The sequence below is a fragment of the Scomber scombrus genome, chromosome 11 (assembly GCF_963691925.1).
Source record: "Scomber scombrus chromosome 11, fScoSco1.1, whole genome shotgun sequence".
Lineage (NCBI taxonomy): Eukaryota > Metazoa > Chordata > Actinopteri > Scombriformes > Scombridae > Scomber > Scomber scombrus.
The window spans coordinates 4,372,169-4,391,869 of record NC_084980.1 but is presented as its reverse complement, the minus strand read 5'-3'; the positions used below and the strand labels follow the sequence as shown (position 1 = coordinate 4,391,869).

Below are 19,701 nucleotides of genomic sequence, written 5' to 3'. Positions count from 1 at the left end.
CTATGCTGTTTTTATTTGTGGTGTATTGTTTGTACATTTTACTAATTGTTTGTCTTGTTGTACTGTTTATTTTTACACAAATTAAGCCATTTTTTTCCTAAGTTTATAGTCTAAGTCATTCTCAGTTCATTACAAAAGATGATTCATTTATTTTAGGAACAAGTCAAGTTTAGAGCCATGTAGCAATTGTCAATGAAAAGTCAAGAAACTGCTTCGGATGCACATTAAATTTATTCTACTGAACAAAAGACATGCTTAGGGAGACACCATTACACAGGCCTCAGAAACAATCATTCTTGAGGAAACTTCACTCTTCATCAAATCCCTTCTGTAAAAAGAAAGAAGTTAAAGTTAAAGTAAGTTTAAAAAAAAAGTTATTTTAATTATATATTATTAATTTATAATATATGGATACATCCATCCATCCATCTTCTTTCCGCTTATCCGGAGTCGGGTCGCGGGGGCAGCAGCCTAAGCAGGGAAACCCAGACTTCCCTCTCCCCAGCCACTTCGTCAAGCTCTTCCCGGGGGATCCCCAGGGGTCTCCTACCGGTGGGACGTGCCCTGAACACCTCACCAGGGAGGCGTTCGGGAGGCATCCTTACTAGATGCCCGAGCCACCTCATCTGGCTCTTCTCAAGGAGCAGCGGGTCTACTCCGAGCTCCTCCCGGATGACTGAGCTTCTCACCCTATCTCTAAGGGAGAGCCCAGCCACCCTACGGAGGAAGCTCATTTCGACCGCTTGTACCCGCGATCTCGTTCTTTCGGTCACTACCCAAAGCTCTTGACCATAGGTGAGGGTAGGAACGAAGATCGACTGGTAAATCGAGAGCATTGCCTTTCGGCTCAGCTCCCTCTTCACCACGATTGATCTGTGCAGAGCCCGCATTACTGCAGACGCCGCACCGATCCGCCTGTCGATCTCCTGCTCCATCCTTCCCTCACTCGTGAACAAGATCCCGAGGTACTTAAACTCCTCCACTTGAGGCAGGATCTCATCCCCGACCTGGAGAGTGCACTCCACCCTTTTCCGGCTGAGGACCATGGACTCGGATTTGGAGGTGCTGATTCTCATCCCGGCCGCTTCACACTCGGTGGCGAACCGATCCAGTGAGAGTTGGAGGTCACGATCGGATGAAGCCAACAGGACTACATCATCTGCAAAAAGCAGTGACCCAATCCTGAGGTCACCAAACCGGACCCCTCAACGCCCTGGCTGCACCTAGAAATCCTGTCCATAAAAATTATGAACAGAATCGGTGACAAAGGGCAGCCCTGGCGGAGTCCAACCCTCACTGGAAACGAGTCCGACTTACTGCCGGCAATGCGGACCAGGCTCTGACACCGGTCGTACAGGGAACGAACAACCCATATCAGGTGGTCCGATACCCCATACTCCCGGAGAACCCCCCACAGGACCTGAGGGACACGAACGGTCGAATGCCTTCTCCAAGTCCACAAAACACATGTGGACTGGTTGGGCGAACTCCCATGCACCCTCAAGGATCCTGTAGAGGGTGTAGAGCTGGTCCACAGTTCCACGACCCTGACGAAAACCACATTGCTCCTCCTGAATCCGAGGTTTGACTATCCGTCGGACCCTCCTCTCCAGTACCCCTGAATAGACCTTACCAGGGAGGCTGAGGAGTGTGATCCCCCTATAGTTTGAACACACCCTCTGGTCCCCCTTCTTAAAAAGAGGGACCACCACCCCAGTCTGCCAATCCAGAGGCACTGCCCCCGATGTCCAGACATGCGGCCGCAAGTCAGACGACACGACTACAAAGTCAATCATCAAACTGCGGCCTAGGGTGTCCTGGTGCCAAGTGCACATATGGACACCCTTATGCTTGAACATGGTCTTCGTTATGGACAATCTGTGACGAGCACAGAAGTCCAATAACAAAACACCACTCGGGTTCAGATCGGGGGGGGCTGTTCCTCCCAATCACACCCTTCCAGGTCTCACTGTTGCTGCCAACGTGAGCGTTGAAGTCCCCCAGCAGGACTAGGGAATCCCCAGAGGGAGCACTCTCCGGCACCCTATCTAAGGAGTCCAAAAAGGGTGGATACTCTGAACTGCTGTTTGGACCATAGGCACAAGCAACAGTCAGGATCCTTCCCCCCATCCGAAGGCAGAGGGAAGCTACCCTCTTGTCCACCGAGGTAAACTCCAACATACAGGCACCAAGCCGGGGGGCAATAAGTATGGCCACCCCTTCCCGGCACCTTTCACCAGTGGCAACTCCAGAGTGGAAGAGAGTCCAACCCCTCTTATATGGATACATACACATACAAACGGATAAATCAGTGTCCCTGTTTCTTGTGCTTTTAAGGTCATTCAGAGTGTTCTTAATTTGCTGTAGTAAGTATACTTGACAGTAAAGATAGTAGATATTATTATTATAAAGATAGTGTTTTTTTGTGGAGGATATTTTTGGTCAAATTTAAATTGAAAGTTCAAGTAGAAAATTAAAAACAGAATTTGGATTTTCAAGCTGTGTGTCTTTGACAAATATATTAATTGGCATTTTCACATCCAGACATATACAAATGTACCCAAAAGTAAAATAGAATAAATAGCAGCAATAATGACAATTAATAATAATAATAGTAATGCTAATTGATCAAGTGTATATAAGAGACATAATTGAGTAAATGTGTTAAATAGTTAATATAGAAGAAGTTTTACATTATACAGTCATATCTTTCATACTGACTCATCAAGGTTGCATCATTATTTTCCAGGAATTTCCCATATATTTAAAAAAAAAAAAAAAGGTTTGAGGTTTTCACTTGATAGAAAAGGTTAATTTCTCAGTTCATTTTTTTTTTTTGATGTTATTGAGCCTTGGGGTCTCTGGGACAGACCAAAAATACACAATTGTGGACTATCTGGTAATTTAGCTCAAAATATTTGTGATAATATGTCAAGTACACATCTCCAAAATTCTTTGATCCTTGGGCAACCCATGAACAGTGAACCAGAGTGCTCGTTACAGCATTGCATTTCACACATTAGTATGGATTGTTTGCATCAAAATGGTGTTGTAGGGACAGAGTTAAATAACTATGCATGATCAATTTGTACTGCAGGAGTCTAAATCTGGCGTTAATAGTTTGGGATTTATGGTTTATCTGTTTCCATTCATATTTTGTTATCTCTGTTTTCAAATCATTACACCAAGCAAGTCGCCTATTCTCTGAGGATTCCTCTGGTTGAGTTTTAAGTATATTTTAGATCATAGACACTTGACCATGACTGCTAGAGTGATGCACTATCACATCTTTTAATATTGAGAAAGATGAGCAAAGAGGTGTGATTTTGTCTCTTTAATATGGACCTCTGGATACTTAAAGATGTGTTGAAGGGATATTATTTTTATTTTTTAGAGTCTCAAAGGTCAGAAATATATTATTATTGTATAAATCTCTGATGTTGTTCAGACCTTTGTCAGCCCATAATTTGAATCTAGGATTATGTGTTCCCAGCATTAACCTGCTGTTAGCCCATGAAGAGATATCTATGAGTTTGGTACCCTATTGTTCCAGAGAAAATTTGTAATAATCTTCTTCAGTTTAGGAAAAAATGAGTGGCAGGGGAGTTCAATGCTAATTACTGAAATAAATACAGAAATTTAGGTGGGATATTCATCTTAATCATATTAACACATCCATTGTGTGAAAAGGAGAGTAGCGTTTATAGAATCTGTTACAGAGGCTATGATTGGGTCGCAGTTCATCAGAACCAGATCTTTTATTTCAGGCATAATCTTTATTTCTAAATATGTATAACTTTAAGGGGATTTTTGGAAATCTGTGTGGATTGAGTTGTTCAGATTTTTTAAGGAAAAGAATGTTAGATTTTGGGAAGGGCTTAAGTGGCTGAAGCACAAAGGCACCTTATGGATAGTAGAGGGAGCTAACTGCTAAAGAGCACATTGAGTTTGGCAGAGCAGTATGAGTCTAAACATGAAGAGAAACCGCATTGTGCGTTGCCATCTACAGCAGCTGTTAGCAATGGCAAAGCCAGAGCTAGCCTCATTGCTGAGACAGGCACTGGAAGTTCTTGATAAAGAGAAATATGATAACAGCAGATCTGTTTTTCTAATGGTGCTGAGATGAGGTTGGATGGTTAGTGTATTTAACTGTTGTCTGGGAGACTGGGGTTTGAGACCCAGTGTGCTGTTGCCGGAATAGTTAATTGACAAGGCACTTATTTTAACATTTTATTAGCCTAAAATTAGAAGGGTTATAAAAGAACTGGATTGTTATATCTATTTCCATTTTTATTTGAATACAAATACAAATAATTTCCCCGCCTCAACAAATTCTTCCAAAGACAGCAGAACAACTGACTAACTCTACATGAGAATAACTGAATTACTCTATTAGTAGTTAATAAAAAAAACCTGTGGCTGCTAGTTGGCAGTTTGGACTCATACTGCTCTACCAAACTTACTGTGATCTTTAGCAGTCATCTCCCCCTGTTGTCCATAAGATGCTTCTGCACCCCAGTCATTTCAAACCCACCATCCAGCCTTTGAGCTACATCTCCTCCCTTACATCACAACATACAACCTGAAAAGCCAAATGGAAATGGCCTAATGCAAAATGGAAAACATGAAATTTAATATGGCCAATGGTAAGTGAAAATGCAAAACGATATATATGTTTATCTATTAAGATTTTAATTTGAGTGTTTCCATTCAAGCTTTTCCATTTCCTGTTTTGACTGATTTTTGATGTTCCCCTTTTATTTCTATTAATATTTTCAATTTCATACAATGTAGGCATTGACATTTAGGCTCTCAGTTTGAGCATTTCAATTTAAGCTTTTGCATTATAAATTTTCACTTTATCAATGTCACTTTACATTTTCAAATGATCATTTTACATCTAATATTTGCTTTTTAAATTTCCTTTAAAAAAAATTTGTTTTGATGTTCTGTTTGGACTTTTACTTTTAATTATGAGAAAAAATATCTTCCATATTTCCTGGATGTGACAACAGTAAGTCAGGCAAGGCATCTTTGGGGTGATCTGCCAACATGACTGCTGTCAGGGTTCTTTAACACTAGACTCTTGTATTTTGAAATGTGTGCGGGTCTGTGTACCAACCTTTGGCCCCACATCACGGCTCTTGGTGCGCATCTTGTTGACCTGAGACTCAGCAATGTCAGCTCTCTCTTCAGCTTCATCAAGCTCATGTTGAAGTTTACGGAACTTGGTGAGATTACTATTGGACTGTTCCTCCTGTAGACACACAATATCTTCAGTGTATATATGTATATATACTTTTACTATATTGAGCAGGAAATCAGCATAGTATTAAATATGCATATAAATGATCTGGGCAGGGACAGTTTAGGGTTAGGGTTTCTTGCAATATTGGTTTTCCTAAAATACTGAGAGAGCTTACAGCCTCCTCTGAAGTTCTCTTGTATGATTTGACTTTGAGCTGTAGCTTGTCTACCAGATCTTGCAGACGGGCAAGATTCTTACGATCCTCTTCTGTCTGAAAACAAAAAAAGAACAAAACAATTACAATTTTGAATACAAATTACCTTCAATGCTCTACTATTTCTTAAATGAATTGAAACTTACTTGATAGGTCAATTCTTTGATTCGTCTCTCATATTTTCGTACACCCTTGACAGCATCACTGGACTTTCTTTGTTCATTCTCTACCTCAGTTTCCAGTTCTCTGGTCTGTGTGGGGGGGAATCATTAAGCTTAGGTTTGTTCTAATATGTGCCAAATTATGATTATTTAGTGTTTTCCAATTGATTTTTCACTTGATTTCTCTTGAATGATTGATACTTACCCTGGCCTCAAGCTTCTGCACTTGCTTCTTGCCTCCCTTCATGGCAATCTGTTCAGCTTCATCCAGACGGTGCTGCAGGTCTTTGATGGTTTGCTCCATGTTCTTCTTCATACGCTCAAGGTGAGCACTGGTGTCTTGTTCCTTCTTCAGCTCCTCTGCCATCATGGCAGCATCAGTAATGGCCTTCTTGGCCTTCTCTTCAGCATTTCTGCTCTCCTGCAATGCCTCCTCTACTTCTGTCTGAAACTGGGCTGTGTCAGACTCCAGTTTCTTCTTTTGGTTTAGCAAACTTGTGTTCTGAGTGAATGCAACATTTTATCAGTGAATTCCTTAGTACATTTAAAATAATAGAACTGAAATAGGAACGAACTATACGAATGACTGCATCTTACCTGTGAGTGCAGTAGCTGCACCCTCTCACTAACATCCAGCAGCTCTTGCTCAGCAAGTTTGCGACCTCTCTCAGTTTGTTCAAGACCAGACCTGAGTTCCTCCACCTCAGCCTGAAGCAGATTGTTGCGTCTCTCAACAATTGCAATGTTTTCCTTCAGATCATCATTGGCTCGAAGAGAGTCATCAAGGTGGAGCTGGGAATCCTGGAGTGTGACATTTATTATGAAGCAAGTTAATCCCAGTTATGACATAATACAGTATGTCCTCTGTGTTATTTTATTGTGAATAAAATGCATACCTTCAGATGTGTATGTATAGATTTAAGTTGTTTCTGGGCCTCAGCTGCCTGCCTGTTGGCCTGGCTAAGCTGGATCTCCATCTCATTGAGGTCTCCCTCCATTTTCTTTTTCAAACGGAGGGCCTCATTCCTGCTGCGAGTCTCGGACTCAAGAGAGCTCTGAAGAGTATCGACAACACGTTGTTGGTTTCTCTTTGCTTGCTCCATCTCTTCATCTTTCTCAGTCAGCTTGCGCTCAATGTCAGCCTTGATCTGATTGAACTCGAGCTGGGCTCTGAGAATCTTTCCTTCCTCGTGTTCCAAAGTAGCCTAGAAAGACAAAAAGAATGTCACATAGGTTCTTTTCAACAGGATTTTACTTGTTGCAGATGTACATTAAGGTGCTTGAAGTCATCAGAAGGCAGAACTTACCTCTGCCTCTTCCAGAGCTGTTTGTATTTCAGACTTCTCTTGTTCCAGCTGCTTTCGAATCTTCTCAAGCTCATGAATACTCTTTCCACCCTCACCAATTTGTTCAGTGAGGTCAGATATTTCCTCTAAAGGTCAAAATGAAACAAATGTAATGTTGTAAGAAAATGATTCATCAAAGGTTTTTAATAGTTAATCACACTGACCTTGTAAGTTCTTGTTCTCTCTCTTCAAGGTCTCCAGATGCTCAATAGATTCCTCATAGGAGTTCTTCAGTTTGAAGAGCTCGGTGCTCAAAGACCTGGCTTCCTTCTGAGAGCTCTCCAGCTCTGTTTGAGACTCTTCATACTTCTGTTTCCATTCTGACAAGACCTGAGAAATAGTGTACATTTTAGATAAATGATTTACCTTATACATTCAATTAAGTAATAATAATAAATGAATCAATTTAAACCTTATCGAAGTTTCTTTGCTTCTTGTCTAGAGCAGCAGCAGCAGCATTAGACCTCTCTACATCCACCATGAGATCTTCAATCTCATTCTGCAGTCTGTGTTTGGTCTTCTCCAGAGAAGAACATTTAGCATTCACTGCTTCAACCGCCTCCTCAGCATCCTGCAGACGCTGAGCCAGCTTCTTTCTAGATTATGACAGAATTTAATCAGGTTTAATTGCTTTTTAACTTTTAAGCATTGTTTGTGTGAAAATTATTTTTACTTACTTGGCATCTTCCAGTTCTTCGGTCCTCTGGACGGCATCAGTTTCGTACTTAGTTCTCCACTGAGCCACCTCAGAGTTGGCCTTGGACATGCCACGCTGCAGTTCAGCCTTGGCCTCCTGCTCCTCCTCATATTGCTCCCTGAGCAGGTCACAGTCATGACGAGAGGACTGCACTGCATGAGCTAATGCATTCTTGGCCTGAAATGAAAGCAAACCTTCATGCATCTTTAGATACCACCATATCAACCAAAGATGTTCTCACTGGTATTTGTATGTACCTTGACTTCTTCCTCCAGTTGTCTTTTAAGGTCCTCAAGTTGTTGAGTATAGGACTGTTTTCCTCTGGTGAGTTGAGACACCAGGGATTCCTTTTCTTCAAGCTGCCTTGCAAATTCACCTAATTTTGAAAAAGAAGATTGAAAGAATGCATACCTCATAATACAGTAAACAAAACACTCTGTTCAAATCAAATGCATACCATTCTCAGTTTGAAGCTTTGCTCTCTGCATGTTGAAGTCATTAATGGTACGCTGTCCTTCCTCTGATTTTGTTTTGTATTCATTCATCTGGTCTTCCAGAGTCCTGCACATTTTCTCCAAATTATTCTGAAAACATAAAGCATCAACAATAGCACATAAACAACTTGGGTTGGGTTACATTTGTCTTACAAAGAAAATTATAATTTAAAAAGAAATTCAGTAGAACAACAAATAATACAAAGAAGTACTTTACCTTAGACTTCACAATCTGTTCCATATTGGAAACAACATCATCCAGTTCCAGTCTGAGCTCACTCTTCTCCTTCTCCAGTTTCTGCTTGACTCTCTGCAGGTTGTCAATCTGCTCTCCGAGGTCAGCAACACTGTCAGCTTGTTTCTTCCTCAGGGTAGCAGCAGTGGCTTCATGCTGCAGAGTGGCCTCTTCAAGGTCTCTGCGGAGTTTCTGGAACTCAGCCTCCCTCTTCTTGTTCATCTCAATCTGAGCAGCGGTTGCTCCACCAGCCTCCTCCAGCCTCTCGCTGATCTCCTCCAGCTCTCTGGACAAGTCAGCTCTCTGCTTTTCCACCTTGGCTCGGGCAGCTCGCTCTGCCTCAAGCTCTTCTTCCAGCTCTTCAATTCGGGCCTAGACCAAAATTAAAGCAAAACCTTAATATTGGTCTAAATAGTGTTCTTAAAATATCATATTCACGTACTAGTTTACTCAATTTACAATCTACAATTTACATTTAAATTTTTACCTGCAACTCCTTCAATTTTTTCTGGAGCTGGGAGTTTACCGCCTGTTCATCCTCTAGTTTGCCATTGATTTGGCTCATTTCAAAATCTTTCCTGTGGATGAAAAAAAGTGTAAATTGAACTAGCTGACAAATACTTAAAATGTGTTTGTGTTTATAAAAATGGTCTTTTCATATTACTTTTTCAGCCTCTCTTCAAGTTGCTGCTTGTCATTTTCAAGGTCCATGATACTCTCTTGAGCTAACTTCAGGTCTCCTTCAAGCTTCCGCTTTGCTCTCTCAAGGTCCATACGCACTTTCTTCTCTTGCTCTAGGGACCCTTCAAGCTGTGGATGGTCATAAATACCTTTTTTTCAAATGTCATTTACCTTTTATTATATGCAAAGACACGGGATTTTGTAAATTCTTACATCATCCACTTGTTGCTCCAGCTTAGTCTTGGCCTTGGTCAGAGTGTTGACTTTGTCTTCTTCACTCTGCAGGTCATCCAGCGTTTGCTGATGAGCTTCCTGTAAGGCTTTCTTTTCCTTGGTCAACTTGGCAATCATTTCCTCCAAAGCAGCCATTTCCTCAGTCAGGTTTTTTACCTATTGCCACAAGACATTTTTATGAAGGACTTGAACATGGATGATATTTGGGACACGTAGTCATTTTAAGTGTTTTGCAGTACCTTGTTTTCGGTGGCATGCTTCTCTTTTTCCACTTTAGCCAGGGTTAACTCTAAGTCATCGATATCTTTCTTCAGCTCAGAGCACTCGTCCTCCAACTTCCTCTTCTTAGCAGTGAGTTCTGCATTCATCTCATCCTCATCCTCCAGTCTTTCTGTCAGCTCTTTGAGTTTTGCCTCCTGCTGAATCTTGTTCTTGATCAGACCCTCGCATCTTTCTTCAGAATCACACAGATTATCTTGCTCCTGTTATTAAAAACACAAAACATGCCATACAGTATTAGAAGACTTGGTTTGATCTTAATATTTATTGTAATGCTTACAGAAATATTGTTAAAACATACAGTTTGAACTTGGAGCTGCAGGTCATTCTTCTCTTGGAGAATAGAGACCATTTTCTCCTCTAGTTCCTTCCTACGAGCTTCAGACTTTGCATAAGCTTCTTTCAACTTCAGGAATTCTTCTTTCATGTTGGCCATCTCCTTCTCAGTCTCTGCTGACTTCAGCAGAGGTTTGATCTTGAAGAACATCTTCATCCAGGGCCAATTCTTGACCCCCATGAAGGCACGGACGTTCCACTGGATAACAAGTAGTGCATCCCTGTTGATAACATATTATCAGTGTCTTTTATGATCCATTTTCTACCTCTTTGTAGACACTTTTATCCAAAACCACTTACAAGCGAAGCAAGACAATCAAGCATTAGATGCGTCAAAAATTGTAATGGTACAAAATGGGTACAGGTGCAATGAGAAAGTGTACTAGACAGAAGTCTTGCTTTTTTTCAAGTAATAAAATATTAATAATTAATGACTGGAAGTAGACAAGTGCATAAGAAACAACAAGAAAGCAGTAGAACAATCAACAAGGTTAAAGGGGCTCAGTCAATTGTTTGGTTTGTGTTTGGAGAGTAGAGTACATGTGATTTTAAAAGTACGGCTTTTATTCAAAGGTTGGTTTTTTTTTTAGAAGATTTGGCTCTGCTGTGTGCTTTTACCTGCGTTCAACAATCTTCTGAAATTCAATTCTCGCCAGAATGCCTCGTGACCGAGCTTGGATGCCAGTGATGATTAGAGCTAATCGGTCATCTCGCATCTCTTCTAGCGTACCCAGCAGTCCAGCTTTGAAGAACACCTTTTTTATAGGGGTAGATTGGATAATCAGTAAATACTTAAAGTATCTGTTATTACATATTGCATTTTCAATTATACAAAATTCAAAATACTCACCTTTGTGTGCCCCAGTCTGTACTGCTCATGGTCAATGTCTAGAGAACCCAACAGTTTCTCGGCAGCCTTCTTGTTGTCGATGAACTGTCCCTCAGGAATGGCATTAGGATTCAAAATACGGTATCTTTGACAAAAATAAAAAAGATGAAATGTTTTTCATTTTGTCAACATATCTTATAAGACAATTCTGACAATACAATAACCTGTATGCATTTGTAGTTTTAAAATGTAGTTTTGTTCATCAGACGCAAACCTCTGTTTGAAATCTCCATACAGGATCCTGTTGGGGAAGCCCTTTCTGCAAATCCTGATGCCCTCCAGCACACCATTACAGCGCAGCTGGTGCATGACCAGAGGGTTCTCCATGGCCCCAGGAGTCTTGGACTCATTGGGGATGATGCAGCGTACAAAGTGGGGGTGAGTGGACCTCAAGTTGGTCATCAGCTTGTTCAGGTTTTCCTGCATGTTTTCAATACATACATTTTTTCCATTTTCATTTTATTACACTACCTTTTACTAAAATGATTGTGTTTTGTTGAAAATGTGAATTTGAAACAAACATAAATAGCTCACCCTGTGCAAAGCTGATACAGTTTGGAAGGAGGAGCCTTTCTTTTTCTTTCCACCACCAGCTTCCGGAGCTAAATGAAAATTACTGTGTTAAATATAATCCACAGAAACCTTTACACAAACTGTACAGTAATCTAATCCGAATGAAGCTGTCACATGATATTATTGTTGTAATTTTTAATTGATTTACATAATGTTTTACTGTTATGACTGTCAACATACCTGAGTCAGCTCCAGCATACCCCATAAAAAGGTTGGATAAAAGCTTGAGAGTAGACTTCTGGAAAAGACCAACAACCGTCTCATTCAGAGGATCCTTGTTCTTCACCAGCCAGTTGCAGATATTATAGTCAACAGTTCCAGCGTAGTGGACCAGGGAGAAATGAGCCTCTGGTCTCCCTTTCACAATTCTAGGCTTCTGGAAGTTGTTGGATTTTCCCAGGTGGTTGTCATAGAGTTTAGATTTAAAGGTGGTATCACTGGCTTTGGGAAACATGCACTCCTCTTCAAGGATGGACATAATACCCATGGGCTGAGGAGAATACAATGAAAAAAGTAAAATACATATTTTTTAAATTTTTTGCAAAGCAACAAAATAAATAGATATTAGGTTTCAAGTATAACCTACAGAAAAAACTACAGAAATACCTGAGTCATATAACTTGATGATCATTTTCTGATATGCCTGAACAAATACAAAAACTCACCTTTTCAATCAGGTCAATACAGGCTTGCAAGTCCATACCAAAATCGATGAAAACCCATTCAATGCCCTCTTTCTTGTACTCTTCCTGCTCCAGCACAAACATGTGATGGTTGAAAAACTGTTGCAGTTTTTCATTGGTGAAGTTGATGCACAGCTGCTCAAAGGTGTTGAACTGTAACGTAAAGTGGATAACAATATAGTCATTGTCACACTCAGCTCTCATCTGTAAAGTATTTGAATTAATTCTCTCCTATAATAATAGACAAAGCTCACATCAAAGATCTCAAATCCAGCAATGTCCAGTACACCAATGAAGTACTGGCGAGGCTGCTTGGTGTCCAGCTGTTGGTTGATACGGACTACCATCCACAGAAACATCTTCTCATAAATTGACTTAGACAGTGCACTAATAGCATAGTAGACCTAACAAGGAAATGCATAAGAAAAATTAAATAAACCTTTGAGGATTTGATTTTGGAACTGAACTAAAAAGTCAAAAACACTTACCTGATCAACACTTTGTCCCTTGGTGACCCACTCATTTCCTACTTTGACTCTTGGATGACAGAGAGCTTTGATGAGGTCAGCAGAGTTTAGGCCCAACAGATAAGCTACTTTGTCAGCCTCTGAAAAAGTGAGAATGTACATAAGACATATAAACAAAACACAAATAACTTTCTACTCCAAGCTAGGGTGGAACTTTGCTTTGCTTTCATGTTTTAATTTGAAACTTGTTGTGACCATTTAAATTATTTTATACTTTACTGATACTTTATGAATAATACAAGATCTGATTGATGTGGATGAGTGTGTCATTTTGGTACATTCCCAGTTTATGACTTGCAATGGCTCCAAGGGATCATTTTTTACATTACAGTACAGCTACTATAAAACAGGTTCAGATTCAGTTGGTGGCTCAGCTGTGCTTGCCATGTGTTGTGCAAGGAGTCAGAATTGCAAAGCCACAGCTGAACTCATGATGTCACTCTCATTCATTTGTAGTTGTTTATGTCTTTAGTCTCAATGCAGCAAATGCAAAATAAATTAGAATTCAAAATTGGACCTATTTGTTTTGTAGTCACAATGGGAAAAAAAATACATATATATTATTAATAATGCACATCCACATAGTGTATAGCAGCCTCTCTCACCTTCAGTGCCATCAGACTCTGCCTGCTCCTCTCGCTGCTTCTGCTTAAACTTCATGTTACCATAATGCATGACGGCACCAACATTCTTGTAAATACCGTTCTTCTCTTCCTGAGTGAAGCCCAGCACATCAAAGGCTTCCTGAATGAAATCAAAACATAACGTTTGAGAAGTTCTTATTTTGTCATAAATTAATTTAGAATAAAATGTGTTTGCTTTGTGAATCAAAGGTTCAGCTCACATCAGTGGCCACCAGCTCATCACAATCATTGATGGAGGTTACTTGTGTCTCTCCTTGAGAGATGAAAGCGTAGTCGTAGGGGTTGTTGGTAACAAGCAACATTTCTAAAAGAATATTTCACAAAATAAAGTATTACATTTCTTTTACAATACATGATACACTTATAATCAGAGGTGGAAAGTAACAAATTACATTTACTCGCGTTACTGTAAGTGAGTAGTTTTTTTGTGTACTTTTTAGTTTTAAAATCTGTAATTTTACTTTTACTTCAGAATGTTTTGTGTGAAGTATTGTACAGAATCATTAAACAGCATGATACAATAACTTAACATTCATAAACTACTGGCAGCTAGCTCTCATAGCGACATATAAACTCTAACAGAACACAACAAACCCACATATTTATGGAGGCACACTGAAAGAAATGTCAATTAGACATTGTGCCGTCATCTGTCTCACTCTGCAGCTGTCTCACTCTGCAGCTGTCTGTCTCACTCTGCATCTATCTCACTCTGCATCTGTCTGTCTCACTCTGCATCTATCTCACTCTGCAGCTGTCTCACTCTGCATCTATCTCACTCTGCAGCTGTCTCACTCTGCAGGTACAGGCATTGAGCATGATGCGTTCACGTGAAAAGGACAGCGTCGGAAATGAGAGAATTGAGCGAATGGCGCACAGGGGCACAACCTTTTTACCAGGGGTACTTAAAAGTTTGGTCTTCTTTGGGTCATTTAAAGAAAAGTTATTGCTCTTGTGACCTTGAACCGTATTGATTCATAGATTTGCAGTATGACTGTCTGTGAAAAAATGGATGGTTTACAGCAGGGGCGATTGTAGGACTAGGCTCAGACCTTTAGAGGGGCTCAGCTCCTAATGAGAATTTGACATTCAATGCCCTGCAAAAAAACAATAATAATTCAGTGTTTCCCACACACTTTTCAGAGACTATGGTGGGTTTATTATTTATTTTTAGGAGTTCTGAGATCAAATTTAGGGGTGTTAGAGAATCCCTAAAAAGGGTCTAAAATCGCCCATGGTTTACAGAATCCACAATTTATGCCACCTTCAATTCAATGGTTGCGTTGTTTGAAAATGTTTTAGGGATGGTCTTCACTAAAATTTGTCTTAAATAATAAATGTCTTAAATGTCGTATGTCGACATATTTCATTTTGGCATTTAAGTTGAATTTGTAAGTGTATACCTTTACCTTTTAATTGAAACAACTAGTTAGAAATGTATGCCTCCCCCCCCCCTGTTAAAAATGTAACTACGTAACTTTTACTCCGAGTACATTTTTAACAAGCTACTTTTACTTGAGTATATTTTTAGACTTTTACTTTAGTAGAATATTTCAGTACTCTTTCCACCTCTATTTATAACCATATATTATCCGCACCGTATATCGTACACTTACCCAGAAGTTCAGGCTTTTGCTGTGACAAGATCTGGTAGAAAATGTGGTAGTCTCTCTCAGCTTTGAGCTGGTAAGTCACACGGGACTTTTCCAGAAGGTCTTTTAGAGATGTAATATAAGGTTATTATGTTCCAGTATATAAATATTAGCTGTACAGGTGTAGGTTTAGCTACAGTTACTGGTACACTGTTATTCAAAAGGTTTATACAAAAATAATATTTTTCTAAAACAAAACTGTTGGAACTTACACTACTTAATGTCAAATATTTTGATTAACATATGCAGCATATTGACTCAGTAGGTACAGCAATAAGTTCGGGGGTGTGATTTTGCAAGAGTCTCTCTATATGGAGTCTGCTCCCTGTATCTGTGTGGGTCTCTCGTGTTGCTCAGATTTCCTATCACATTCTAAAGACATTCAGGTTAGGCAAAATGGCGACATACAATTTCCTGTAGGTTTAAATGTGAGTGTAAATGTGTGTGTTTGCTCTGTATGTGTGTTAGCCCTTTGAGAGGCATCCTATCCACAGTGTACCCTGCCTCTCATATGCAGTGATTGGCCCCAGCACCACACAACCCTACAAAGGATAAATGGCTTGGACATTTGGTGTGTGGAGGGTTTTAGCTATACTCACAAGTCTCAATATCAGCAGAGGCCAGCTTTCCTCGGTTGTCAAAATGAATTCTGATGAATTTACCCTGAGGAAAAGTAGGGTTCATTTATATTTCTAATAAAAAAAAGAAGTCTCAGTCCATTAATGATAATTAAGTAGTCTCACTGCAGTCACACAGACACTCACAAATCTGGAAGAGTTGTCATTCCTGATGGTCTTGGCATTACCAAAGGCCTCCAGAGCAGGGTTACACTGAATGATTTGATCCTCCAGGGTGCCCTGTTGTTTTAAAAAAAACAAAACAAAGACACAACAGGTTTAAGAAAAAAAGAAGTCTGTGGCTTACCATTAATAATTTGGTTGTGTAATATTAAGAAATACACGCCTTCTTTTCAGCAGCTGCATCTTTCTTTCCACCTACAGCAGCAATGCTGGCAAAGTACTGAATGACACGCTTTGTGTTGACAGTCTTTCCAGCGCCAGATTCTCCGCTGAGAAGAGGAGGTATGAAAAGTTTTACTTCTAGGCTTTAAAGCCTCAAATATTGGAGATATTTTGATTGTCTGTGTGACTTACGTGATAAGGACTGACTGGTTTTCTCTGTCTGTGGAGAGAAATGATCAAAATATCAGTTACAGATGATATGACTTCAGAGTTGAATATTTTTTTAAAAGTAGGCTAAAATGGATTATATACCTGACAACATGTATTGGTAGGCATTGTCAGAGATGGAGAAGATGTGAGGAGGAGCTTCACTCCTCTTCTTTCCTCTGTAGGCATTAACCACCTCTTGGTTGTAGACTGGCAGCCACTTGTAGGGGTTAACAGTCACACAGAAGAGCCCAGAGTAGGTCTGAGAAACACAAAGCAGGCAAACAGGTGAAGCAATTATATCCGACATAATGCACTTTGATTTAATTTGAAATATGAATGTAGGACAAAAGAAAGGGAACATGTACACCACGGTTTGGGTGCATTTGAGAGTCTTTGCTTCACATTGTTTTAAAAGTTTTCAACTCACATAGATCATCCATGCTGCGTAACGCTCTTTGAGGTTAAACAGCACAGCTGGCTCATGGAGGAAGGTGAACATCGCCATGTCTTCAATTTTATCAAACTTTGGCGGGTTCTGAGGGTTTACATCGACGTCCTTCACTGTGACAGTCTATGAAAGAAAATAATACATTTTAAGCGTGACCAAATGCCTTTCTTAAAAAATGTTTGGATCAGCACTCTCCCTCAAACACTTTGATAATTATTTTACCTTTCCAAACTCAGTCTCTGCAGTGACTTTGTCACCATCACGACTACTGATGGTTGCTTTGACGTATTCAACCTCAGCATCAGGAACAAAGCACTCCTTCCTTATGTCAAATTGACGAGTTTGGGCTTCTAGACGCTCCATGTCTGACTTTCTTAGAAAAGAAGCAGCAGGCCCAAACTCTGCCATAAGAGCGTCACCCATTTTTTAACCTGTACACAAAGGTATGTCCCAATGATTATTCATATGAGACCCAATAAAACACATAAAACATAAGGGTTAGTGAAACAGATATTCTGTAGTTGAAGAATAAATAAAATAAAATGAGTAAAACATAATAAACCTTAAAAACACCAAGTGTTCTATATCCCTATACAAGAACAGATAAGACACACAATATTATATTATTAGAATATTCACAACATTTCACTTGTTTTGTTAGTGCATGTAATTATTTAAAACCTTAATCTTTTCATTTGTAGAAATACAAAAATAAGCTTAACTGAATGCATCACCAACATTACAGCCACTAAATAACAAGTGACAGGGCTACAGAGACATGCAGAACTTTACATGGAATACATTTGGATGTTTCAGACCTTATAATTTACAATACCAAAAATAAGTGTCACACCAAAAAGGCAGAATCATAACATTGAATTGGGAAGCGAATCAATTTAAAAATAATTGGGTTAATTGTTTTAATGCATTATGAAATAATATCACACTGTTAAATAAATCTAGCTGTGAATTTTACCTGGGGGGGGGGAGTTGCTTCACAGGAAATTGAGATCTGTGGCTTTTATAAGTAAACAGAAGCAAATGCCATATTACATAATTGTCAATTCAGACAAAGAAAGCTTGACGAGTACAAAAAAACCAAGAAGTCCAAGTAACAAAAATAATCTTATCAGCATAATACATAATTAACCTCTTACGCAATGTAAACTGAGAGTAATTTCAGTATCTCTAATGATCACTGTCTCACACTTATAACGCAACACTTTCTTGAATGGGAATTTTTCTTACCTCTGACCGTCAACCTTTGTCAAGTGAAATGATGGAACCAGTGGCTAACACCAGGCTCCCTCTCCATTAATAAAGGTTGTCACTCAACCAAATATGGGGATGAATATCAGAGAAATGGCATCCAGGTTGCTATTTGTTGCTCTCCCTTTGTGAACAACAGGGTAATACGCCCGACTGGACATGACCAAGAGAGGGTAAGGCAGGAGGTGGGGGAGCAAGGGCAGGCTACAGTGTATCAAGTAATTATCTTATGTTCCAGGAAGTTCTATGAAGTAATTCTAGAGTAACAGTCATCAGTCAGGATGGATGATAAAAATGACTTACATTTTTAAGATGAAAATCAAATGAATGATTGTTGGTTGATTATACTACATGAATGGACACTATTTTGGAAAAAGCAGTAACATCAAATCATTGCTTATTCAATCATTTCCCATTTGTGCAGTATGTATGTTGGGGAATAAACACAATATAAGACCTAATATACTGTATGCTCCGTAAAATAACTAATTAGGCTTTCATCTTGGCTCTGATAATCCCAGGAGAAAACACATCACTCATAATACTTAATACATATATGGCAATTTGCTGCTTAGAGGATCAATGTGTTTTACTTTAGGATATATGTCTTATTCATGACAGACACATTTCATCGTGGGCTTAGCCTTTACCCTTAAACTAAATAAAGAAGTTATTATTTCGAATTTTAAAGTTCAACAATATTCTGTCAGGTGATAGGGTGTGAAATACATTTCAAGAGGGAGAATAAAGAGCTGCAGCTGTTGTCTACAGAGAGGAAAGACAAGGCCAAGGGCACAGTTGTGAGATCCCTTCTATTATCACTCACCACTGTTCACAGTTAGGTCTATTCCCTGACTCCAATCCTGTTCACTCAGCATTGTTTCCTTCTCTTTACCAATTGTGATCCATCCAACTCATGTTCAGATGACATGAATTAGTAGCTTGACATTAAGAGATGGACCGTAACACTTAAATGGCCTGGAACTTCAAGATCTAATTTTATCTTGATTCAAAATGATTTACACTTGATACCTAATACAAAGTGACAGCAAGATGTGAAATAGCTGAAAACCATAAATCAATAGGAAATGTCACTGATAGTATGCCCTTTTAGGATGCCAGTACAAGTACTGTCTGAAAGGGCCCACAGCACATTTAATTCATGCAAAAATATCATATCAGGAGTTTTTTCAGGCAGGATCACGATCCATGATATTATCACAGTTCTTTTTCATGTTGGTTTACTATTTTGAAAATTACTAAACAGTGCTTAAAATTCAAAAAACATTATTGTCTATCACATAATAACAAACAAGTGTATTAGGTTAGGGGCTCACAAACAACATAAAAACATGTACCATTGAAAGACTCACATAAAATTACATTAAAACAAAAACTATTCGATAAATAAATAAGAGCAGGTGTTAAAAAGTGTCGACAGTCTTTTTGGACTTCTTTAACTTAAGCTCGAGAGCCCCCGTCGGCGGGGGCAATAGCGCCCCCTATATAGGAAAAACGTCTCAGGGCAGTTAAACAAGCACGAATATAGTCATATAACATACCGTTTTGTTCAGAAGAAGCTCAGCTATCGAGCCAGCACAACCATTTACAGCTCAACAAAACACGTCAAACACTGAGCAACTGATTGCTCCATTAGCAAAAACGCTCCTCCGTCTATGCACTGCGCATGCCCGCAGTCACCGCGGTCCTCGTATTTTTAATTTCACGATATCCAAAAATCAAATAGAAGCTGAGATTTCCAGCAGTGTAACTCTCATTACTGTTCGACCAAAACTCGCGGAATAAACCGTCAAAGAAAAATCCAAACAAACTTCGCATTGTAAATTTACAACTACAAATTATGTCATACCTTCGCTGTGTTTATGGCTAAAAGTTGTGTCTGGTCGCATAATATTCTC

The 19,701-nt window shown here is 39.4% G+C and overlaps 1 protein-coding gene across 1 annotated transcript; it reads right to left on the bottom strand.

The window, feature by feature from the left end:
• Positions 1–223: 223 nt before the first annotated feature.
• On the bottom strand, positions 224–16,941 carry LOC133990278 (myosin-7-like). The gene is made up of 37 exons (XM_062428541.1): positions 16,736–16,941; positions 16,493–16,636; positions 16,168–16,324; positions 16,048–16,075; positions 15,857–15,962; positions 15,658–15,750; positions 15,493–15,556; positions 14,858–14,956; positions 13,442–13,545; positions 13,203–13,341; positions 12,559–12,677; positions 12,325–12,474; positions 12,053–12,223; positions 11,568–11,877; positions 11,349–11,416; positions 11,029–11,234; positions 10,776–10,899; positions 10,544–10,680; positions 9,891–10,146; positions 9,550–9,792; positions 9,290–9,466; positions 9,060–9,205; positions 8,883–8,973; positions 8,378–8,767; positions 8,124–8,250; positions 7,924–8,042; positions 7,647–7,843; positions 7,382–7,565; positions 7,134–7,299; positions 6,931–7,055; positions 6,520–6,828; positions 6,221–6,424; positions 5,829–6,125; positions 5,609–5,713; positions 5,424–5,519; positions 5,123–5,257; positions 224–328 (listed from the first exon to the last, which is right to left on the bottom strand). Exons 1-37 carry the CDS (start codon positions 16,934–16,936, stop codon positions 308–310), a joined length of 5,808 nt encoding a protein of 1,935 aa, XP_062284525.1. The 5' UTR covers positions 16,937–16,941; the 3' UTR covers positions 224–307.
• Between the last annotated feature and the right edge of the window lie 2,760 nt (positions 16,942–19,701).

Excerpts from the sequence above, each read along its gene's own strand:
- LOC133990278 (XM_062428541.1), bottom strand. The coding sequence starts at position 16,936 with ATGGGTGACGCTCTTATGGCAGAGTTTGGGCCTGCTGCTTCTTTTCTA. Across the intron at positions 13,546-14,857 it reads GCAAAAGCCTGAACTTCTGG|AAATGTTGCTTGTTACCAAC; the intron begins GTAAGTGTACGA and ends ATATTCTTTTAG. Across the intron at positions 7,300-7,381 it reads AGCAAAGAAACTTCGATAAG|GTCTTGTCAGAATGGAAACA; the intron begins GTTTAAATTGAT and ends ACTATTTCTCAG.